Genomic DNA, 25,656 nt, shown 5'->3' on the forward strand with positions numbered 1-25,656 from the left:
ATAAGGTCTGATTGATTGATTGAGTCTAATTGTCTTCTGAAAGCTCAGGTACGTCCCATGATCAAAGTGAATCTAATCAAAATGGAGCACATGAATGGTCAGCGGTGATAACCACTTGCAACTCTCAGCAATTTACTTACTTAATTACTCAATGGTTTCTGATAAAATGAGAGATTTTATTCCAATCAAAAATACATATCCAGTATCAGTCAAACAACTGAAAGCAATCAACCTAGCTATGTAAATTATAACTCTGGGCTTTACAACAGATGTTGGAAACTAACAGAACAGCAGCTTGGAATGATAAGATGTTTTACATTTCAACAACCATGTTGCAACTATGTATTGCTGCAAGTGGCCTGCTGTCCTTGGCCTGTTGTGGTCTGAGTCAAGGTTTGATGGATGGAGGCACCATGTGCAAATGAAGCGAAGGCGAGTTAACATCCATCCATACTTTTTTTGAGCCACTTATCCTGTTCAGAGCCACAGAGGCCTGGAGCCTATCTTAGTACACACTGGGACAAGAGGTGGGGTACGCCAAGTTTGGCAGTATGTCACAGGGCCATACAACTATAGCAATGCTTTTGAGGAAGAAGAAGGAGGAGAGGGGTGTCAGCAAGGATTTTATTCCACAGAGGTTTGCATGGAGATGAGAGAAAAGACTGAAAGAGTGTTACAGTTTCTAGTCTGAAAGCCCAGAGGTGTTTCAGCAGATTTCCCTACAGAGTCCCTGTTTTATAATAGAGGGTCTGTTTGCCATTTAAACAGAAACTATGTTCAGTAGTTCACATAGGTCTACTTCACACTTTAGACACCAATTATACCAGCAAACACATTTGAAGCTTCAAACCTGTTACTTTTAGATACAAAGCTCCTCTTGCAACCATAAATACCAGTATAAACCGCTTAACATGAATTCAAAGGGCTTTATTGGTTTTAGAAACAGATGTTAACATTACCAAAGCAAGTGTAATTGACAACTGGGACTGACTGACTTGATATAATGTATTGTCGCTGTCCAATAAAAAACACTTGTCAACTTTTCAGGAGCTGAGAAAAACAGCCACGCTTTCAGCTTTGTGGCATTTTCAGATGATCCAGTGGCTTTGTGAATGGTTTGTTTGGCTTAAGATATAGAAAAAGTGTCTCAACTCATAAAGGAGCATTCCCTCCTTTAGTTTTACTAAAAATTTCAAAATCAACACATTTGGAGATAAGTGTTTTTTACAGGACAGCGACAGTATGTAAGTATACATATTGAACCTTATAGTAAATTTCTTGTACTGTAAGATTTCTCCAACTTTACAATTCTTTACATTTTGCACTTATATCGCTCTGTTTTATATCCAATGCTCCTTATCCGCTTTCTACCTAAGAAGTTAGACACTGCTTAATGCATTGTACATGTCGCATTTTGCTCTCTTTTTTGGGTTTTCTGTTAATTGTTCCTCTTAAAAATGTCTTTTTTATTTCCTGTGAAAATGTTGCTATATGTGTATTCCTATAAAAAAATATAGGAAAACAGAAACAGACATACACCAAGTGTTTTTGTAAACTATCTATTTATCGCTATGTTCGTACAGTAGACTATTTTTTTTAATCCTCAGATTTTCTCAACTATATACCATCTCCTGTTGTGAATGTTGTCTTAACATTTAGGTTAATGAAGATTTATTGGAAGGAATGTAACATAATAGTCATAAGTATGTTATTTGTAAAACTTTCCTAGAGGTGAGAAAAGCTATCTAAAGACCTGTGACATCATCAAAATGTCTAAGTCTATGGTCTATGTGGAGGTAAACCATACATATTATAATGAGCTAGATGGTGAATGCAAACATGATGTCCATTCAGCCAAATTAGAGTTGCTCGGCCAGTTCGTAAGCCAAAAAAGTTTTCTAGTTTTCAGGTTTACTTCCTGACTATGGTCCACTGAATATGCGCAGTAGTTGTTCCCCCTTCCCCCACCCATGAGTCGCTGCTTGACCCATAGACTTCACATTGTGGAAATGTCACAGACTTTTTGACTTTTTGTCATCAGAACTTTTTTTCTGCTCACAGAAAGTTTTACAAATAGAAAAAGTCCATGGATCAAAAATTCATAATAGAAAGAGTCAACTGGCATTGTTTGCAGTTCAAGGTGTCTTGTCAATGGGTTTTATAGACGTCTCTTTTACAATGATGGCCTATAAGGGTAAAAATGTTTTTCGGGGCAGGGGGGGATTTTGTGCTGGAATACCACCCTGTCTAGCTCTATAATAAGCCTATACGGAAAACCCAGAAACTAGAAAACTTTTTTGTGGTGAGCAGTTCTCACTGGACTGAATGAGCACCATCTTTGAGTCCGTTGTCTAGTTCATAAGACATTCGTGGCACAGGTCCTCTTATATGGAGGCTGTCATGTTGTACCAACATGTTTGTACAGCAAACCAGAATGGACACAACAAACAAGCAAGTTTACAGCTCGACTGGTCCTTAAAGTCATTATGGTGTTTTGAAACTAATGATGAATACTGTTGTATTAATAGTATAAGTAGTCCTGGCCTAGAACTAGCATTAGTGGTGGATAGATGTTTTCCTACGGCCTTTTGAGCTTGGCAGTACAGTGAGAAGCATCACGGCGCATTGATGAGACGTTGAGGTGTCGCTGGCCCTTTAAGACATGTTTTGACTCCGCACGTGCTTTCCTTATATGGGAGCAGCATCAGACTGTGACCGTTAGTTACCTCTGCTGCTGCTCCGCTCCGCATCGAGCAGCGCTATAAAACCCAGCTGGAGAGAAAAAAAACTCTTCAGACACTGAGACTCAGAGAAACGGAGGAGCGTAACAATACAGGAGTACACTTTTATTTACCATTTATTATTTGCTCTGAAAGAGGATATTCACTGTATGAAAAAAGAAAGAGTGGATATTCACACCATTCAGGATCAAGGTCGGTGAGTTTGGACATTTTTTTTTTGGTTGTGGGTTAGTTTGAGTGGATTTGTGAGTTTCTTTGTTGCAGCAACAAAGAAATGTATGGCACAGTGTTACAGTTAAAACATATTTTCATATAAATAATACTCCACATATTGTCGACTTAATGTTCTCTTTTTTGCTTTGAACGTCAAAAACTAAAACAATTTTGTTATTGAATACTAATTGCTGCCCAAGGTTTTTTTTTTTCATTTTATCGTCGCAAAGTTAAACAAGAATTGCAATGTGCTGAATGGGCGTCATATGTTAAAGGCAATGACGTTGTTTTGGTGAAATGACAAGAACTGTTCTTGATGGTTTATATTGTTTTATCATGTAACATTATTATCCTCTCCGACCGTCTGCGAGGAGGACCAGTGTCGAGTTAGCACTAGCAAACACAGAGCTTCCGGTTAGGTATTACAAAATAAAAGCCTGTCCGTGACATCGTCTTTATATGATGTCGATTATAAACCTTAAATGAGAGTTTAAGAAATTGAAAACAACTCTCTGCTTTCTGGATTTATATTTTTAAATTCTAAATATGATTAATTATTTTTATGGTTACAAAGAGGCATGTCTAATGTACCTACTGACAAGTATTTTCAAGTCCCATTTGATGGGGCTTTATGCTGAAAGCACGTTTATCTGACTTGTAGTTTCATTTCGGCTGCCTTGCTGCTGCTGTGGGTCAGCATCGCGAAACCGAATGACCGATAGTAACCTGGTTTCACGAGAACAATGAAAAACAAGTACACTTATCAGTCAGACAGACGATTCATTTTAACATGCTGTCATAATGTTGACATTGAGTCCCAGTGAAAAAGATGCCCCTTTATGACAGTTAACAGTTGTTTGTTTTTAATTCATTTCATTTAACGTTTTTCTTCACAGTGTGTGTGGGATGAGCGCAGTAATGTGTTGTTTTTAGCATTTTTATGCATGTGCATGTCTGCAGAGATGGTGCAGCGTCGACGACATACATTTGCTTTCTGTTTTCATTCACGGTTTGAAGAAGAAAAAACGTCTTCCAAAGAGCGTCGACGCTCTTAAATCATCTTCCTCGTCAAAGCAAAAATGAACTGTTGTTCCTTTGATTAGTTTGAATGATCCGTCAGCTGTGTTTGGAAAACAGTGAAGACAATGGAGTTGAGAAAAAAAAAATACTGTATGAGTGCGATGTAACACGTGAGCGAGGATTGATGGTAAACAAGTATAAAAATGAAGATTTTTATGAACCACTAGAGGCGCCCTGGCTCTGCACCATTTGGGCTGCTCAACACTCAGCAGTGGACCGCTGTTATCTCTGTATACGATGTGTTTTCACCACCGTGTTTACCAAAATCAGACAATTAATCCAGGCCAAACTCGACAATAACGACTCAAGCTTTTCAGATTGTGTGATTACAGAAGACACATGACGAATCAAGTTAATGCAAGTTAGATGAAAATCAGGTCTTTTAATAGGTAAGAAAAAACCGTAAATGCGTTGTTTTATTAAAACATCAGTCCTCAAATGAAGGTAGGAGGTTTAAAGAGACAACATTTCTTTCAGTGATCTAAAATTATTATCCAAAATTTGTATATAATAAACTGAAAAAATCCATTCAATGGGTGCCAAATCTGATGAAGGTGTAAACTGTATACATTGTTGCCCACCCACGCATATATCAACATTGCAGCCCACAATATGGGAATGTAGGTGGTGTTTTTTTCTACATAGGATGTATGCAGTAGTGTAGTGAGATACATTAAGAGGAAAAAAATACTCTACTGTATAGGCACAGAAAACGTTTCAAATATTTTATTGAGAGAGAAGTCTTGGTTATGAATAGATAGACAAATATAAGAATTACTTGAAGAATTACAAATGTAAAAATGCAAAACCACCATTTCCCTTTGAAGACGTAATAACACAGTCAATGGAAAGAAAGAAAAGGAAAGATTAGAGAAGAAAATGTTGTGATGTATTTGAGACTCAGGACAAGCCAGTGCTGATGATTCACAGCAACATAGGCATTAATGTTGTTTTATAGGATTGTTTAAGAGTTTTCATATAGTGTCCTTGTAAATCACCTGATCTGCTTTTGTAATTATTTGGTCAATCAAATGGTGTGTTGTGTAATATATTTGTTTTAATTGTGTGCCATCCAGTAAGTCCTCAGCAGGTATTTTTCATTGTTTGTCAATGAAACAGTTAAATAAGTGCTGGGAGTGCTGCCATCAAATCAAGTGACTCATGGAAAGAAAACAGATGTACCAGTCCGGCAGATACGTGGGTCACTCACTGTGATGTTTGTCAATCCCAAAGTTCTGTTGGTTTTTATTACGACATTTCATGCATTCCAGTGGATTTATTTAATACAGCCACTTGCATGTAACTGTGGAAAATTTGTGCAATGCTGCTGGGTTACTGGTATAAACCAAAATGCTGCTCACATCTGTATTGTTTTGGTTTGATATTAACAGTGTCATCTTTTTGGCCATCCTCACTGGCAATTGTTGAATGCTAGAAGACATATATTCTTGTTGTGTTGTTGTAAATTAGTTTTGCTCTATAAGTAAGTTAAGACTGCTGAGTAAGTGGTTAGATTTGATTAAAGTGTCATTGTGATCATTGGCTAAAAAAAGGCCCACACTAATCAAATCATACACCACATTTTCTCTGAATTAATGATTTGATTAGGGTAAGACGTTTTCAGCCCATAAGCTAATGATCAGTGAAAACTATAATTTCTGATCATCCCTGTGTGTCCTTGTCATTGTCGTGCTGTGACATCCTATGGATTTTATTCTGTAAAAAGGACAGTCTGTAACCTTTGTCTGTTTCTAAATAGATCATCACACTTGCAGTTACTGCTGCAATAACAAAGCAACAGCATTAATATCAGTAAAACCTGTTGTAAAATATTGTACAGACTTAGGAGAGAGATGTACTTGTTGTGTCTGTGGAGAATCTTTCTTAATTCGATCCTCGTGCATATGAAAATGGATAAATATTCATCATTATAAAACATGTCTTCTTTAGATTACATGCTATACAATTAAGACCTGGCTGTATTTTCCTTATGTACTATGATGACCACAGTAAAGCAGTTCCCCAGGATTTTACAGGCTTTTTGGGGATTGTTGCAACCTAAAATTCCTTATTTCATGGGCTGCTTGTCTTAAAAATATTGCTGTTGCGATGTTTTTAGAAGTTCTCGCAATTAAACTGTGGGAAGAATTGTACCTGGCGGGTTTTACACAAAGAAGTAGCTCAAACTCAAGTCAAAACAGTAAGCACAAAACTAAAATGTAAAAGTGCACAGAGCATTGATAAATATCAATAACAATGACAAGCTGTATATTCTTTCAGTACCTGTGACAAAATAAAAATAAAAAAATGAATGAATAATAACTGAGTTGGTTCATTGAGGTATACATCTATGACATTTTTGTTCTGTTGAAAAATTGCAATGAGTGGAAAAAAATTGCAAGGTCGCACAGAATTCACAGGGACTGGTTGAATCTGTGTGACTTGCTGGAGGGAACCTGCTCTTAACCCTTGATGGCTAGGTGTCTGTTTTCAAATGTAGCTGAATAATTCCTGATGACTCCATGTTATATCATGTTACGTAGTTTCCTTCCCGGTGTTTTTCATCTAAATGATGAACTTGGTAGTCTGATCCAAATAAGTTGCATAAAACATGTCTAAGGACTTCAGATTCAGGAAAATATTGTAGAACAAACAAATAGGCATGAAAAAGTGTGTACCCCAGCTGCCCCACACAGGTTTCCGTACAGGAAATCAATCAATCACATGCCATTTAGTAAATCTGATAAAGACTAGTGTCTGGAATAAAGTAAGTGTAAAAGTGTATCTGTTTATTTATTTACTACCTATTACTACGAGTAAGCGGACTAATACTGTTTAATCAGTGGGTTGTTTGATTTAGATTGAACAATGGGGATATTGTGAGGCTAAATAGATGTTTCCCTTGAACATTTAAAATCAAATGTGCTATTATATGTAGTAGGTGTTAAATGGGTGAAAATTGAGGATTAGCAACAGCTTTCACTACATGAAAAAAAAAAAAAACTACCCACCACCCACTCGTGTCCCAGTATGACTGTAGCTTGACCTTTGGACAGATGTGTCTACATCTAGTGGACTTGAAGCTGCAGTGGTTAGCAGCCCTCCTCAATCATCAGTGGACTTCATTTGCCGAGTGTTGCTGTACTTTTGGCTGCTCTGTGTTTCAGAGTGAAACAGTTTTGTTTGATAGGTGAATCTTTTGACATGATTGTTTTCTGTCAGTAATGATTCTTTGTTTTCTTATGCCAATTTGCTGTAATTTCGTTTTCTGTCTGACTCTCCATTGCTTTTCATGCCCCGATGTGGTAAAATCATCTGGACATTACAGCTTTTTGGCATGCACTTGGTTGTGGTTTCCTGATGTGACGATTTTCTGTTCTGTTTTCACACCGGTTTTGTGCGTCATTGTGTGCAGGATTTACATTTATTTTTGGTAAACCATGTTTCACAGGTACAAAGCTGAGCTGTTGATGGTTTGTTAGCCGGCTGTGTTTAATCTCTGGCATTTTCACATTAAGGAAGGTGTTATTTGGGGACAGTTAGCGCTAATTTTGTCTGTTGTACTTGTACAAGTTTTACAGTTGGTGACCCTGTCGCTTGTCTTTTTTGGGTTCACAGTGAGGAGCTGGAGCGTGCTCCGTGAGGTTGGGAAGACGTCAACATGGCAGTCTCCACTCAACTGGGCTTGCTGCTTTGGAAGAACTTCACCTACCGAAGGAGACAGACTGTAAGTACTTCAAGTGACTGACTCATTAGAACAAAGGGCTAGATGAGTACACCGTACAATACACAGTATATAAATATAGATATACATGTAAATATTTTTTTCCATTGTTTTTAATTGTTCCTTAGACCTTAGAATTAAAATATTCCATTTGCAAGTCTCAGTATCACGTACAGTATTCAGTTTTAGTTTAGTTTAGTAGTTCATGTTGCATTGTCCTCTTGTTTGATGTAAGCTGTGCTAATAATAATGCAATCAAGCAAATTTTTAGGTCAGTCTACAAAAGCCTGAAAAGCAAAATGGAGGGGAATCTGTTCATTTATGTAATTTGCGTTTGTCTCAGTGAAATTTTTAGTGGATGTACTTCGATTCAGAGATGATTTTTCCAGTAGCACATGACCAGTCATAAGGGCATTACAAAGGCTTTCTTGAAGTTTATGTTTATGGTTCCAATGCGTTTGCAGCCCACAACATTGGAAATGATGTAATTCTCCTCCAAGCTATTTGGACTGAAAAGCATTACAGTTTACAGTGAGTCAGTGAAAGATGTGATGATGACACATTTACATGTAAGGTCCACTGTCCAGTTACCATCTTGTGCCTGTTGATGCCCACACACTCAAAGTTATGTAAATCAAATTCAGTTCTGAGCTGAAGCATAGTGCCTCTCTATATGTGAGGAGGCTCATCTGCACACAATTAAACCATTTGATCATCATGCAGAAACCTCAGAGTGACAGCTAGTGCTGCTGAACAATCAGCCCAATTATTTCCAACAAAGAGATACAGAGTGTGTTCTAAGACAGTGTCTTTATTCTTTATCCCCACGCTGCATGTCTGCCATGCTGGTTAAAGCTGAGACGGGCAGCTGAAGTAGAGGGGGCCATATGGAACAGATGGACAAACTCATAGTCCTCTAAACCCTGCAGACCTCTCGCTCTGTCTCCCCTTATTAACCCATATACTTTGCCCAGACTCATGGTGGGATTACTATTTACAGAGGACATCAGCTGACGGCCTCCTCCATACACACACACACATACACACATAACTCTTCTAAAGCAGTAAACATTACCGTAGCTGAACTGAAAATACACAAAAATCTGCAAAGCACAAATGAAAGCTTGACACCTTTTTGTAATGACTGACTCGTTTTTTTAATCATCATTTGGAGTTTTTATTCCCCAAGAGTGTAAAGTCCCCTTTTCTTTGTCTGATTAATGCCTGTCACCATCTGTTTTTGTCTTCCTTTCTTAGATCCAGCTGCTGATTGAGATCATCTGGCCCCTTTTCATCTTCTTCATCCTGATCTCAGTCCGAATACATTATCCACCCTATGAGCAACATGAATGTAAGCAGACAGAGTGGGAGGGAGGGTGGCACTTGACCTAAGCTTTTTTGAGATTTCCAGATTTCAAACCATCAGAAGTGTTAAATAAATTGCTTTTGTAGATGTTGCGAGTGGAATTGAGAGTGCAATTCCTCAACATAATGGAATTATACACAACAAAAGAGGAGTTATGTATGATTTACTTAAGAAGTGTTAATTTAATGGCATTTTATATTCACCTCAAACACAGTGGTCTTTTAGTTTAGTTTAGTTTAGTTTAGTTTAGTTTAGTTAGTCTGATTTTTTTAAGTTGTTTGCTTCTTGGTTCTTGTAAAGAGCAACATATTACTCATCCAAGGTTTCCATGCTGTTGTCCCATAAGGATCAGTTGGATTTGTCAATATTTGCTTGCACTTCGTGGACATGTGATAGGACCTTTACCTCCTGGAAAAGGGAATTGCAGTATAATTCGTCAACAGAACTGGTTTCACAACTTTGACCACATTTCAACTCAATAAAATTATAGCTGGACGAAAGCACTTTTAGGAGGGAGTACAGTTACCTGGAACAGATCTTCCGAAGAGATATTTATTGAAATCCTACAGGTATCGTGAGTGTAGTAGATTTAATTCAGAGGGATTTGACACCAAATTTTCTAAAAGGCGGTGTTACCTATATGCTCCTGCTTTTGTCGAGTGTAATCATTATGAGCTTGCGTGTGATTTTGTTGTTGTCCACCAAACCATCTTCCCTTTCCCAAAAGCAATAATACCAAATAACAGTTTATCACAAAGTCAGTTCAAACCTTGTTAACCCAGTAAACTCCAAAGAAGTGGGTCAACCTCCTGACCTCCCTCTCGCCCTCTATACTTATCTTTTCAGTGTAATAGCTCATTAAGCTCAGTAAATTACAGCAGTAGCAGTAAAGTTAGCTGATAAGAATACAAACAATTGTAAAGATAATGTCAGAGCTTTTAAAATCTGATTTCAAAGCCAGTAGTGATGGTCTGTATGCTATAGTTTGGGTTGTAGTTTAGCCAAAAGGCCTCTTAAATGTTTTTTACACATAGTCATACATAGTGTAAAACTTTTTAGTTGTTTGCCGATGTTAAAAATGGAATAGACAGCACAACATGGAAAAACTCATCACAAATGATTTTCTGCTTTATTGAGTCTAAATTTAACACTGATCATAAATATTATGTGCTGTCCCTTTTCTTTCCAGGCCATTTCCCTAACAAGGCCATGCCCTCAGCAGGGACCCTGCCCTGGGTACAAGGCATCATCTGTAACGCCAACAACCCCTGCTTCCGTAATCCTACTCCCGGCGAGAGTCCTGGGGTGGTGGGAAACTTCAATGATTCTATGTGAGTAACATGGCCCTCTTGCTGGTTCATAGTTTAATCAATGCACTGCTTTGACTGTTTCAAAGCAGTCACAGCCAAGGTTCTATGTAATTTTGTGCTACTGTTATCTAATCTTTTTGTCAACATAACTGAAAAAAATTGAGGAGAGGTCATTTCAGGCCTTGAATTTTCAACGGACGTAAAACAGACTAATTTTGTCTCCTTCTCATCCTCTGCACATATCACCAGAATCTCCCGTCTGTTCATTGATGCCAAGAAGATCCTGCTGTATACCCAGAATGATAAAAGCTACGAGGGCTACAAGGGTCTGTTGAGGGCCCTCAGGAAGCTGCAGAAGAACACTGCTCGTAAGGACAAACCATTGGTGTTTTGTTTACTTTGTCATATTAAGTTCTTGAATGACCAACTGATTGATCAATTAACTCACCCACCCATTCACAGCAATCATCCAGTCCAATGAATTTTTCTTGCAATATGCTAATTTAAAGAGAAAAGAACACTCCTACACAACTGTTTCTGCAGATATGATAACTGTGTCAGTGACTCACACCTACAGTTTATTCATACATAGCTGTTAATGTTTCTAGGCTTCAGCTTGGGAGTTATTTTAAAAAAATATATAAAAACATGTTGTTTCCCGGGGAAGCAAGAAATAGATACAACATGTGTAATCTTGGCAAGTATCTTTCAATCCTTTACTGAAACAAAGTAGATTGTTCAGATAAAATAAAGGTTCTCACTTCTTTCTACACATCTGTCACATGTTAAAATAGAAATCATTTTTAATCAGTCTCCTCCAATAGCTCCAGCTCTTGCAAGAGAGGTTAAAACTGTAGTTGCAACCTCATTGGATTTAGATTAAAAAGAAACACGGAGGCATGTTACTCAATTAGTACAACATAGAGCCACAACAATTGATAAATTAGTTGTAAGCTATTAAATTAATCACTGTTAATTTCAACCAAGTGCATTCAACTGTTTTGATAATTGGTTCAATGATTTTAGTATTTTCTTATTTAAAAAAAAAAAAAAGAAAGAAGTAAAAGTTCTCAGTTTCCAGCTCGTTAAATGTGAATATTTTCTGTAAATTGAATATGTTTTGGGATTGTGGCCACCACAAGGCATTCAAGGACATCATCTTGGGCTTTGGGAAACACCGATCGACACGTTTCAGAATTTTCTGACATTTTATAGATAAAAAACTAATTAATTGAGAAAATATTTGACAGATTAATTGACAATGAAAATAATTGTTAGTTGCAGCCCTAGTACAAAGTGAATGAAGCCTGACTCATTGGAGATCAATAGATTTAATCAAAAACGGATAAGCGACATGTTTAAACTAGATAAAGTGACTTGTAAAGGTCAGTTTTGCAGCATCGCAGCTGATATCAGCTCTAATTTTTCAGAGCAGTGTTGAGAGTGTAACGTGCCCCTTCCTTATCACTGTGTGCCAGGTGTGATGGGCCCAGCTCCCAGAGGCCAGAGGGTGTTTCGCTACTCAGGAAAGACATAAAATTGCGCACCACCCTAGCAATCATCGTACAATCACCGGGTAAATCCAATAGGAAATGCCAAGTTGTTCAGACAGAAATGCCTCCTGTCTGTGATGACCAAGTCACAGACGTGAGAAAGTCAAGCTGTTTTGCTGTCAGTTTTACAAACGCTTTTAATCAGGATCTTAAATTTTGGTGCTAGAGGGAGACATTCATCATCATGACCCTGGCTGTTGTGGAGCAGAGAAAGGTCGTCTTTCTAAAATAGCATCTTGTTGATGACTCAACGCTGCGCTGACTCGGTCAAAGCAACCTGAAAATAGGAGAGAGGGCTGTGTTGAACTCTGCACTTGCTGTACTTCACTTGAATAGAAGTCACACAAACACATTAACTTTGGAAAAAAAAAATTTTTTTTCCTTTCAATTCAGTACCTGTTTCTCTGACATGGGGGAAATGCTGGGAGCAATCTCTGTCTTCCATCCAATCATGTGTATAAACACTTAAATAAAAGAAATAAAAAATAAAAAACTTAAATATTGTATAAAATGATGGATAATAACACAATGAAGGGCACCACAGGACAGAGTGCAGGAACAGTTAACAGCAGTGATGTAACTAGTGATGTCAGTTAATTGCTATAGTTAAAGGAGGAAGTCTAATTATGGGTGTCTTTTTGTTTGGCCTATCAGTGTTTCCTTGCTGCAGCTTTTCTCTGATATTTAGCATCTATAAATAAAGCGGTATTAGCTCCTTTTCACATGAGGCCCTAATGTAAGGGTAGATTGAGCAGAGTGTACCATCAGAAATTATGCAACAAAGCAGAACAATCAAGCTTCTTGTTGTTTTGGCTACCGTCTGCTCTGTTAGCCCAGAGGTACAATGTGTTATGCAATGGCCCTACAAAGCATAACATGGCCTGTGAAAAGGAGAGAGATTACACGTCAGAGAAAATGAAAAGAAAATATGTTCTATTCATTTTTAATTGTAAGTAAATTTACACGTCTCTTAGCTTGTTTGTGTGGTATTGGATGTCCTTGTCTACTTTTTTCATCTTTCCTCCATCTTGGCAGCGGCGTACAATAGAGCCCATTAATAGATCTCCACTTTACCTACTATCTATGAGTCATTACAGTTAAACTGTAATGAACACAGTCAGGGGCACATCTGTACACTTCATCACAATTGATTTCTAAATGCATAGAGCTCAATCCCATATCCTACTCTGCATTTGTCTTTAATCCACGTGAGAGTATACACCGATATAGCTCGGGCGCAGTCATGATGCAGGAGATGGCAAAGAGAGTAGTGCTGATGCAGAGTGATGCTATAGGAATAACGGCATGGATCAAAGAGCTGAGAGTGGAGCCCCTCACGTGTCGGTTAATAATTCAACAACTGGCTGGGTCAGCGAATGAGATTTACACTACGACAGGGAAGGGGCAACTGTGAGGGTCCAGGGACAGGGATGAGCTTTTTCCCCCATAGGATAAATTACATAAATGGCACAGGATGAACATTTATTTAATCAGGTCTAAAGCGTTTCATTTGAGATGGTACATGCAGAAAGACATGGCAGATAGATTAAAGGGAGTAAAGATATACAGATATTCGAACATTTAAAGAGCTGAGTCATGCAGCATTTTACAGATGATAGAGGTTTTCTTAATTCCAAATAGATAAATGGATAAATTCGGTCTGATCATCAGTGTTGAGCTTTTCATACACCGCAGGTTTTTTTTTTTGCCTTATCTTTCCACCTGTCTTCATAAAAGTGAAGCTGAAAGTGATTTTGCATAATAGAGGAGAACATATTACATTTTTAGCCTTTCACCACCTTCATACTTTGTCTGGCTGGCTGCTTCAAAAGATTTAATCTAACTGAAAGGATTGATTTGTCTTTGAAAATTCAGACGTCTGAATGTAACCTTGCAGCCTTGAATGTAGGTGTTATTCAATTTTGCATACACATACACACATGGATCCTTCTACCTTTGTCTTTATAAGTAACCTCAAGGACTACGGGCATTCCTTCCCTATCACCTTAACCGTAAACACAGCCTCACTTATCTACCCCAGCCTTTACTTAAACCATAATCTAATATCCTGAGTGGTAAAACCAGGTCCTGCAGTTAGATGTGGGAATATGTGGTTTAAGAGCAGTCACAGCCTGTTCATAGACTAGTTTGACAACTGATGACACTGGTTGTTAAGCCTGTGGTGTTAGTATTGTCTAATTTAAAACAGGATAAGCACCACCAGAAACATGTACAGACTAGTAAGTGTTAATGCAGGGCTCACCCTTGTATCCAGCTGGCTCCAACATAGGAAAATCACACTCAAACAAACACAAACAAGGTTTGTTACTTCTGACGTTGTCTTACTCTCTGTTCCTGATATCTCAGAGGATTTAGAGCACTTAAGCAGTGCAAATAAAAACAAACACACTCAGATAAGATAAAACAAGGAAATAAAATACACATACAAACACTCAAGCACCTTTCCTGACTCCATAAAACTGCTAGACTTTCCATTTTAACAAGGCTGCACCAGGCGGTCTGGTCTGTCCTCAAGGGCCTTTGGCTGCAATGCACCGTGGGAGCTGTGACTTCCTACTGGGACACTGATTAGACCTTATTAGCACTCCCTGGTTGTTCACTCCTGAGAGTTGAGGGCACAGACATGCATACGCAGGCACAGGTGCACGATCACACACACACACACACACATACACACACAAGGCCCTTGGAGACCAGGAATGGTAAGGATGTATGTAACACACACTCACACCTCAAACTCAAATGGCACACACACCTCTGTGCAGTAGTGGAGAGCGATGCAGTGCATGTGTCCCCTTAACACACAGAAACACACTGTTCTCTTTCACTTCCTCCCATGGGGTGTTCAGTTCTGTTGAAGCAAAGTGTTTCCTGTTTGCGTGTATGTGTGTGTGTGTGTGTGTGTGTGTGTGTCATCTGATATGACAGCAAGTAGAAAAAGATTTACTGGTGATGAAGGGAAAGGAAATTGAGATGAAGGGGTTGTGAGAAGCTATTTTAAAATAAGTGATAACCAATCAAAATTCAACATGGCATTATTGAACTTTGAACAGACTAGAGGAGACCAGAGCAGTAACCACCCAATCTCTGTAAAATATATTCATCTAAATAATCCAGGACAGTAGAAGAAATAATCAGTGACGTTTGATTTAATTTAAAAGTACACAGTTACATTGCAGATAAATACAGTGCTGTAAAAAACTAAAATAACAGTCTGTGGTGCACCGACAGCCTGTGGGCTGCAGGAGCTATTCCTGTTCTCTGTGCATGATTCCTCTTAACTAGTTTCACCCAAAGTCCCGGACAAGTTCCAAAACAACTAGTGGGCAACATGGGCACAAAGTATCTCAGGGTACAGAAAATTAGGTGAAAGGCTGAGCCAGAGAAATTTAGGAAGGAAGAGAGTTCAAGAGAGACACAGGAGGCAGTAACTGGACCAAAGTGGAACGCCCTGTAGTAACCCTGGCTAAGAACAAAAATTCATAGCTGAGGAGAAAGAGCAGTGTGTGTGTGTGTGTGTGTGTGTGTGTGTATGCATGCGAATGAGTGTGTGTGAAACCACAGCTGACTCAGGCCAGATTCAGAAACGGTTTGACTTCTTTGGAATGCAACAAAAGTACAAAAAGCTCTCAGAGTGCAGAGAGGACAGTGTACGTCTGTGTTTGTCAAGTTGGCAATATCCAGATCCATCATATGATTTAGAATGAATTATTTGACTCTAGGGATGTCACAATTTGACAATTTATCGTTTTTATCATCTCAATTTGAGTTGAATTACTAATGTACTTCATCATGTTTTTGTTTACTGAACATTAAATCACTGGGGTTTTCACTGGTTATGTAATTTCTGAATTATTGGGCGATTTTAAGCTTTATGCTCTGGACAAGGAAAGTCTGGGAAGATGATAGATGTATTGAGGAAATTTTAAACACAGTAACTTCACAAGGATGTGGTTTATGACTCATTTCACAGGGTCATTGCCTGAGAAAGTGGTTTGCAGCCCAACCTGATAGTGGAAAAGATATGAAACCATTTTCTCAAAGTGGGTTTTGTGTCTCATAGTTGACTGACTGCTTCTGTGTGTGTTTTTTTTTAAAGGTTTCAAGCTGAAGGACTTCTTGCGAGACAATGAGACCCTTTCCCATTTCCTGCACCACAACGCCTCACTTCCTCATCACGCGCTGAAGCAGATAGTGGAAGCTGACGTCAATCTGGAAAAGGTAGAATATCATTATTTCTTGTCGCATGCCTCCATCGGCCCCCATCTGTATGGTATTGCTGCTGCTCATATTGCTCCGGCACCAGAGCAGAAACAGTGCAGTATTGTATGTGTATGGTCTTTTTGTTAAGTCCTTTTCACATATGAGATAATCACACTCCCCTGGCCACGGTGCTTGTACATAAATCCAATGACCTTGGCTTGACAGTATCTGCCACAGGACTCTGCTGTGGCACAGCTAAGCTCTTAATACCCGGCAGAAAAATCACAGTGGGTGGGGGGGGTAGGTGGGTACCACGTCTGCTGGGCACCAAAAGCCCCCCTTCTGTCTGCTTCTTCCTTATATTTTCCCCCTCAAAAGTAAATTCTTATTATTGCAATCCCCTTTGCCCCTAATTTAATTCCTCTCTTGGTGTGCTTCTTTGTTTAGCTGACATGATGATCTATTTCACATTAACACACACCTCCTCCTCTCCCATTCAGATGGAGTTTTATTTGTACCACCCAATATCACACACATATGTTGACTGATTCAGCTACCCAGGCCCACCTCAACAACAGCTCCCAAAGCAGCCCACCACATCATCCCCGCTTTGCAATTGGAGGGCTTCTGTCACGTGACTGCTCCTCTCCCCTTCCCCCCTCATGTCTCCTCACGTGCAGAGACATAGGCTCAAAGACAAATTCACGTTACACCATCTAATTCTGCTCTTCCCATCCCTCTCTCCCAGACATCTATTGATCAGAGAGGACGACAATTCAGTAGTCCAGGAAGGTCGTCATGAACATTGTTAGAAAGAAGGGAAGCTTATTATTGCCTTGCCCCTTGTCATACAGAGTAACAGTCATTTTAACATTTTTTATAATTATAATGCACCAATGAGGTGTATGAGAGCAAACATGAGATGAGCATAAAAATCTCTTAAGAGAAAAATATGTTTTGAGTTCTCTATGGTACGATTAGTCTGATTCTCAATCCTTCAAACTCACTGCTATAAGCCCCTGATGTTTTTCCAATGAAAAGATTACCAGTTGTGACTCTGTGTGTGTGTGTGTGTGTGTGTGTGTGTGTGTGTGTGTGTGTGTGTGTGTGTGTGTGTGTGTGTGTGTGTGTGCGTGCGCGTGTGCGCGCGTGTGCGTGCGTGTGTGTTTACGGTTTGTAGTCTGATAGACATGGTGGCACAACACAGACTGGTCAAGGACGTTTAGATGATAAGTCAGTGTGCTCTCCTCTCGCTCTCTGTCGCGCTCTCTCACTCACAAACATGCACAGAAGCATACACACTCATACATGAACATCTTGACTCTTTCAGAGAAGACAGAGCCTCTGTCCAGAGAAAAGGACATTCTGTTATTCTGCCTGCACAGGCGCAGCTGTGCGTCCTCTTCCAATTAATGTGGTTAACACTTTTTGAAAAATGAGAGGAGAAAAGCTTGCTTTTTTCAATAATCAGATGAGTCTCTAGTAGTAAGAGTTGAAATTGGATTGCATCTCTTGTCAAATAGCTTTGCTGGAGATGTCCTTGGCGAGCCCCAGCATTGACATTCATAACATTTCTTCCCTTCACGGTTGCTCAGCGATGTCTTTCTGTGAGCAGGATTGTTTTGTTCTCATGGTCAGGTCAGGAATGTTTTCGACTGATACACAGTGATCTTTTAAGAGTCAAGAATAGCCACCAAGGGGGCTCAGTGATGAAACAGTGTTACTCACCACATTTTAATGCAGAATTACTTATGAAGGCAAGGTGAATAAGAATTTTTTGGAAGGGTATTGGCAGGACACTCTGCTCTCCTGTTAGTGGTTGTATGGTTGTGAAACACTTATTTTAGACTATGTATTTAAACTAAAGGCATATAATGAATCTAATCTGAAGGAGATCTGTGTTGTTACATTAACACCAAACTAAATCAGACATTTTGCTTTCCTCCTCCTCTGTCCCCTTGTAGCACAGTGTACCACGTGATGTTTTCTGGACTTTTTCTGAACTTCTGTGCTCTTTTTGTTCTCTGCCCAGGTGCTGACTAAAGGCTTTGGCTTCCACCTCAGAGACCTCTGTAACACCACTCCCCTGGAGGAGTTCGTTCACATTGCTGACCAAAACGTGTCCCGTCTGACTCAAGAAATCATCTGCAAGTCCTCCAGTGATTGGCTAAACAAGGCGCAAACTCACTTCCTGTCCAACTTGGACTTCCTCAAACCAATTCGGGTGAGTTTATCCACTGAGTCAAACACATCAACTAGTTGTTGTTTTAAAATGGATTTTAATTTTAACACTGCAATCAAAAAATATTTTTAACAACTGGTATCTTATTTTCAAAGGTTCAGGCCATACATCTGTTTATAATAACATTTTGCTCACCAACTTAAAAGTAACTTAAGTAGCCTGTCAGGCTTTTAGCTTGTCAGTCAGTTTGTCCCCATTCTATTGCACAGTTGTGTCGACATTTCACAAGGACATGGTATTTTGTCCACTGGACCAGGAAGACACTCCCTTCCCATTTTAAATGGAAAGTACATTGTATCAACACTGACCTATGTTACTTAACTGCCACATAGTTGGATGTCCCCCAACATAAGCAATCTTATGTTTTATTAACATAGATATTCCCAAAAAAATGCAATATACTTCAGTCAGCTAGGAGTCATAAATTGTTTGGGAACAGCAGAATGTCTCTCTGTTTTACAAGCAAGTTATTGCTATTTATTCGCTTCAACACTGTTTTCCATTAACAACTCGATTGTTTACAGAGGATGAGCTGGGACATCACGAACAAGTGCACACACACACACACACACACACACACACACACACACACACACACACACACACACACACACACACACAGATATACAAGAAAAAATGCAAACACACATCTACATGGCGAATGGTTGCGGTTGCACTTCGGAGTAATTGCCTTTTGAGGTCATTTTACAGTCACTGCTAACTGGGAGCCATTGACTGTGACACTAATGTTATGTGACAGGAGGAGTCACTGTTTGTATAGGTCTGGCCTGAAATTACCAATCAAAGCCTGACCTCAGTATTCAAAGTTAATCCCTGTGTCCCTCGTCTTTTCCGCTTACTCTGAAACGTTGCACTTTCCCTATTTTTCTTTACTTGCTTTCCCTCCTCCTGTCATCCTCTCTCCTCCTTTGTCTGTCCAGTGTCACCTCTCCTTCGCCTGTGTCTTCCCAAACAGCCTGCCCCCTTCCCATAAAACCCATGACCCAAATGTGAGTCACGATGGTGAAGGATGGCAGGAGGTGAAACAAACGTGCTGTAGTGTGTGTGTGCATGTGGTGTAGAGAGGAAAAAAACAGACAAAGGAAGAGAGACAGAGTGTATCTTTAGAAAAACACTCACTCTTTTTGAAATATATCAGGTCAGCAGTGCTGCATTTGCTGCACTGTTCAAGAGATTAGAAAAGCTGCTCCCTCGTCATCATGATATGAGAATGAAATCATTTTCTGGCTCACCATGGACCTGATTCACCCCAAAACATGTGTTCCTCTTTTGCAAAACTCTAAATGATAAACTTAAGTGCAAGAGTGGAAATTCCTCTCCAAAAAGTAACAAACTGTGTAAAAAGTGAGGTCAAGAAACTGTTGCACAACTCAACTTTCTCCCATTAGTTACTCTGTATGTGGGTGTATGTGTGTGTAAGAAAGAAATCGTTAAAGTAAAGAGAGAACAAGAAGAATGAGAACGAGAGAGAGTGAACACACTAGAAAGCCACAGTATCTTTCTGTCTTCCTAGACGGCTGTTCAGTCTTCAGCAACACCTGTGCTTTATCGAGTGTCAGACGTTCCAGCAGCTGACAGCTTAGTGTGATAGACGAGAACACATATGCTCTCTCTCTCACATGCACGCGCGCGCACACACACACACACACACACACACACACACACACACACACAGCCCTTTGACTGAAAGGAACACAGGGGGTCAAAGCCTGACCTGTTGTTCTTTCTCGGCTCCCCTCTTCCCTCTCCTTTGACCCCAATGTTATTCCTCTTCTTTCTCCCCCACCTCTCCTTTACCACAGCTTTTTTACCCTTCTCACCTTTCTCTGCCTCTTCCTGTCCATTATATTGCTGTTTGCCATATGAGAATAAACTGTAATGATATAGAAGTTTGAGAATTACCTAATACCAAAGTGAATAAATAGAAAAAGTGCTTGATTCATCCTCAACTCTCCTCCATATAAATTAGTTTGTTCTACATATGTATTTTTGTCTTGAGCCAATTTCAATCAATTAATCAATCAAGCAGGAACTACATCGAAATCTCATTATACAGCCTATCGTAAATGATTAATAAATTACCTTGTATCCTTGTAGTAAAAAAAAATTGAAAATTGTAAATATTAATATAATAGGACAAAATAAATAAGAAATTACACCAGTGATAAGATAATTAGAAATCAGCTAACAAGTAACTGTCACAAATTATATATTGTTTACATAAAACACATGAATTTGAGTAATTTATGTGTTTAAGTTACATTTGTATTTTGCTACAGTTTCTTTTTTCATAAAACAAAATTGTATCCAAAAATCTGTGCATGTGATGACACAGGGTAACAGATTCATGGATTTCTTTTTAGACAGTAATATCCCCATAGCAATCCCCTTCCTACTCATAAAGCAGTAAATAAATGAAATAAATAATAATTATAGTTGCGTAACTTAAATACAGATAACAAAATAATTGTAAACAAAAAAGGTGAATGGGCAACTGGCAATACACAAAATCAACATGTCAACCTAACCTCAAGCACTGCCTCTGCACAGGGTCACAGTCTAAGATGTCATTTCTACAGATTTTAATTTAATTACATCTCTTTAAGGAGAATGTTTTATAAGCCAATTTGGCTTCCTTCCTCCAATGCACACCATTTTCTGTATGTTTTATAGTCTTTTTCTAGAATTTCCAGGATAAATTATGCACAACATCCAAAAAAACAGTGTAAAATCTCTGCAATATACTTAAGATGCCTTTTCTCTTAACAGAGGGATGTGAGGTCGGACCCCAAAGTCGTTCAAGAAGTCTCTGCTGCAACAGACTATCTTCTGGAGAACCTGGGGGCACTGGCCGTGGAGGTAAGTACACCACACACACACGCACGCACGCACGCACGCACGCACGCACGCACACACACACACACACACACACACACACACACTGCCCACACATGTTACAACAGATACCAACAGGACGACCGAAGTATTTGTTTCCAAAGTTCAGTCTTCAGTTGTAATGTTTGTGGATGAAATCAATTTGTACCAAGAATCAGCACTCTGAGGGCATTTGATTTATCGTACACTTAGGTAATATGCAGTAGCAGTGCAAGGTTGGGGTCATTGATTCCATTGACAATATTACAGTAACAGGTATACAGTAACTGCACATGGATTTCAAGTCAGTCAAAGCACATTCTGATAAAAACTTGAAGTGGGTTTCACAGGTGCAAAGAGCTGATGTACAAATCAGTAAGAAAAAAGAAAAAGGAGAGCACGTAGAGACTAAAATGTGGAAAAGCTTTTTTTAGCAAGTTTGCATCATTGAAAACAAGACTGCTGCATATTACGTAACTACACACTGGTCCTCCTGAAGGTCAGCCAGCTGTTTGCAACTCATTTAAGGTCTGCAAAAAATGATCTTTCTGAAACTTAAATGAGAACAAACAGCCTGTGTGAAATGTTCCAGTTGTGTGGTGGCACAAGAGCCTGACTCAGCCAACAAACAGGTGCACTGTCTTCACTGACTCGCATACAAACCCAGGATAGGATCACATGCACGCACACTAACACACACGCACTCGCGTGCCTGGCCAAAGCTAATGTAACCCAGTCTGAGCAGGTGGAATGCAGTAAGAAAGGAGAGAAGCAGCAGCCAACAGTGCAAAAATGCACACAAAACAACCCCCTGAGTTGGCAAAACATAAAGACTCAGCTGTGCATGTCTGTGTACGTTTGCGGGTGTAATACCATTTCCTGTACATGCGACTGTGAGAAAGTCAGTGAGTTAGTCTTTTTTTTCTTTCTTGTTGCAGCCGTCACCAATCCTTTTTATCTCCTTCCACCATGTCAGGTTCTTTTTCACTTGGCATTGCATGAGAGAACAATAATTAACAAACATGAACTCATGAAGGGTGTAAAAGACAGAAGTGGATGAATATTGACCAAATCAATCTTGCATAACTTCATCCTGGGTTTCATCATGTTTTTGTTTGTGTCTGAACCTGCTCATTGATCTTTTGTACTCCTGTGGAGACCTTATAGTTATTTTAGGCTGCTGGTACCGCTGGAGTGACACAGTGGCATACTCGCTGAAAGAGCATCTATTTAATCTGATTATTTCGTCGCCAACAGAAACCATTCCTCTTCAGGGTGTATTACTTTATTTGAAGCAGATTATATTGGTTTGTTCAGTTGGTTGGTAAATGTGGTATGAGGCTGGCAGAGCGGAGAAACGCACTCATGTAACCTCTCTTTCCTAACCAGTAATCATCTGTAGCCTGTGTTTCAATCCAGGGCTTATCACTGCTGGAAGGCAAAAAGAACCACAGCGATAATGTATTTTCAAAATGTCTTTCAGTAGTCAAGAAAATGCTCATTTTCACATTGACCTCCACGTGACAAGCCACATGCAAATTCTGCAAGTGGGGCAAATACGTAAAAAAAAAAAAACTTCTGTGCACTTAGACAGACCTACTTTAGAAAGGTTGCAGTACGTCATAAAAAGGGGCAGAATAAATCCACATTTATCTACAGTCTCAGTCCTACCTAAATGTCAGTCCAAGAAAATCTGAAACAAGTTTAGTTGCACTTACATATAAAAAAATGTGTCAGATTTTCCTGCTTGCAAAACTCACATAATCTTCATTATCAGAACTGTTGTTACCTGTAGAATATCCTTCACTAAATTCTCAATTAAAGCTCATCAGCAGTGTTCAACTGTAATTGATCTTTTTTTAAAAACGTCTGTTTATTGATTTTGAAAAGTGGTATAGAAGCACAGCAGAACAAACACACAAACAACAAAAAATGCACGGGAAAAAACAACAAAAAAATAATCAATTTATAATTAATTATTTTTACGTTGCCAGATTTTCTCTCTGATTGACATAATCTAATTTTCTCTAGATGTGATACACGTCCTAATTTCTTCCGCCACATTTCAAACATTTGGGGCTTTTCAGATTTCCAGAGTCATAGAAGCAGTTTTCTGACTAGCAGTGTAGATAGAGAATTGGTCTGGGCTTCATAACTATCTTTCACTCTCAATTACTCAAACACCCCTTGATTTTTAGTTGCTAAATCCTAGTTTGTTGTGGTGCTCTCCTTAACCCTTTTCTCTTTCTAAAGCCTGCATTATGACTGATGATAATAAAGGATTTTTCCTCCCCTCACAAGCTCAGCAAATGTGTATTTTTTTTAATAATGTATTCTAATTTAATCAGCATGCCCTCTCGGAAACATTAGTGACATTTATCGTCTTTGTATTGTTTGCCCAAAGTATCTTAAGCAGTTGCCTAGCAAAGGAGGGAGTGTGTAAATAAACTTTAGTAACCTCTCTGTTCCAAAACCCGATCACTGTCATGGAGAAATCTACAACCTGATATCTGGATGGAAGATCGATTAGAGCCTCTACAACTGAACCTCTTACACATTTAGAGTTTATGTGCCAGGATGCAAAGATATATCATTTTAACCTGATCAGCCTATTAATTAGGAGCAGTTTTATGTAAGGCTTTACACAGATGCTAATTATCATTATGCTTATGTCTATTTGCTTTTTTACTGCTGTTGATCAGTTTATGTTATTTCTTCTTATGAGTAGGTTTACATTGCTAGAGAGAGCAGGAGCCTAATAAATTTCAGGCCATGACCTGGTTTGAATGTAGTTAAAATGTATGATTTCATGTTAACAATTAATTTCTGATTGGCCCCTGAGCTGTTCTGGTCTGAATAGCTGCGTGCTGAAGCGGAAATTTGAACTTTAATAACCTCATGCAGGCTCTGCTACGAGGTTACTCTAGGACAATCCTCCTCTGCTGCCTGACGGTCTGTGTCTGGGTGTGTGTGTGTGTGTGTTTCTTGCCTAGTCACCCAAGTTAACATGAGCATCATCCCTCCAGGGAAATGACACACACTCAGTCACACAGAAGCGTTTTCAGCACAGTCAAATTAATACTAACTCACACAGGCCAGGTTACTCTCGTATGCAACTTTGGCAGGCAGAGTCTGTTTCACACACACATACATATATGTTAGAATATATTCTAAACTAGGTTTTTGGGGTTTTTTGACTAGTGTGTGTGTGTGTGTGTGTGTGTGTGTGTGTGTGTGTCACACAAAATGTGGCTGGGGGTTTCTGTCAGTTTTTGCTCTGTTTTTGCAGCTACTGTGAGCTACATATGAAAACATTCACATGCACAACTTTTTAATGGAACACATATAGACACCACACAGGAAAGACACTTGACAAAGACCCAGATATGCACCTAGATTAACTCAACACAGACACACACATTATTACACCCAGTTAGAGCAGGAAAGCATGTGACTGTTTGATGTGGCTCAGCTGCAAAGCGACCGCGTATAGAACCTGCGTCTGTGACCTGAGACGCAGCAGCTCTTTCAGTCTCACTTTCTCCTTGTTGGAAAACAGTGTTGAATATCTTGTTGAGGGGCAGAATAGCAATCACATGCTGCGGACAGTTTATTGGAAATGGCACAAAGAAAAACAGTGTTATTTGTTCTGAAACAACCATGCATGGCGTGTCAGGAGCTTCTGTGTGTTTGTGCCTCATCCCGCCCATTTATGTGCTAGTGTGTGGATGTGTGTTTATGTGTCAGCGGAGTGTACAACAGTTGTCAGTATAATAGCGCTCTGCCTGTGGAGCCTGCGGAGGTTTGCCTATTAGGAGAACGACCGACAGTAACCTCTCTTTGTTCTCGCACCTTCCACTCCTGCTTTCTCCACTGCAAGCTCATATGAGTCTTCTTTTCTTTCTTTCTTTCTTTCTTTCTTTCTTTCTTTCTTTCTTTCTTTCTTTCTTTCTTTGTCTGTCAGTTTCTATCATATATTTCCTCATATCTAAGGAAAAAGGCATGCTTTCCTCAGCCTCCATCCCTCACACACAGAGCTGGAGCTTAGCCTAAGCCTAAGTATAACCTCCTGCAGTTCACACTTAAGAAACAAAAGCTCCCTTCTTCATCCGCCCTTCCTTTGTTTTACTTTGCATGAAAAACACAAAACCCTTCCTTTCATTCCTTCTGTATCACGAGTTGGTGACATAATTGCATTTGCACTTGACCAGTTTGGAGGGAAGTTGTGATGACTTGTCTCTTGACCTGTAGTAACCTCTTTGTGAACCAAAATGAACTCCTTGCTCCTTTCAGCCTGACGTAACACTG

The 25,656-nt window shown here is 39.3% G+C and overlaps 1 protein-coding gene across 1 annotated transcript in view; it reads left to right on the forward strand.

The window, feature by feature from the left end:
* The first annotated feature begins 2,735 nt into the window (after positions 1–2,735).
* The window catches only part of LOC146330538 (phospholipid-transporting ATPase ABCA1-like), a 44,504-nt gene continuing 21,583 nt past the window's right edge, over positions 2,736–25,656 (forward strand). The window contains exons 1-8 of the mRNA XM_084716100.1: positions 2,736–2,937; positions 7,653–7,761; positions 9,016–9,109; positions 10,314–10,455; positions 10,684–10,802; positions 16,108–16,229; positions 18,244–18,435; positions 21,244–21,333. Of these exons, the coding sequence (XP_084572226.1) occupies positions 7,696–7,761; positions 9,016–9,109; positions 10,314–10,455; positions 10,684–10,802; positions 16,108–16,229; positions 18,244–18,435; positions 21,244–21,333 (825 nt within the window). The 5' untranslated portion in view covers positions 2,736–2,937; positions 7,653–7,695. The remainder of the gene's footprint in view (positions 2,938–7,652; positions 7,762–9,015; positions 9,110–10,313; positions 10,456–10,683; positions 10,803–16,107; positions 16,230–18,243; positions 18,436–21,243; positions 21,334–25,656) is intronic.

The sequence above is a fragment of the Lutjanus erythropterus genome, chromosome 3 (genome assembly GCF_056507025.1).
Source record: "Lutjanus erythropterus isolate fLutEry1 chromosome 3, fLutEry1.hap2, whole genome shotgun sequence".
In the NCBI taxonomy this organism is placed as follows: domain Eukaryota; kingdom Metazoa; phylum Chordata; class Actinopteri; order Lutjaniformes; family Lutjanidae; genus Lutjanus; species Lutjanus erythropterus.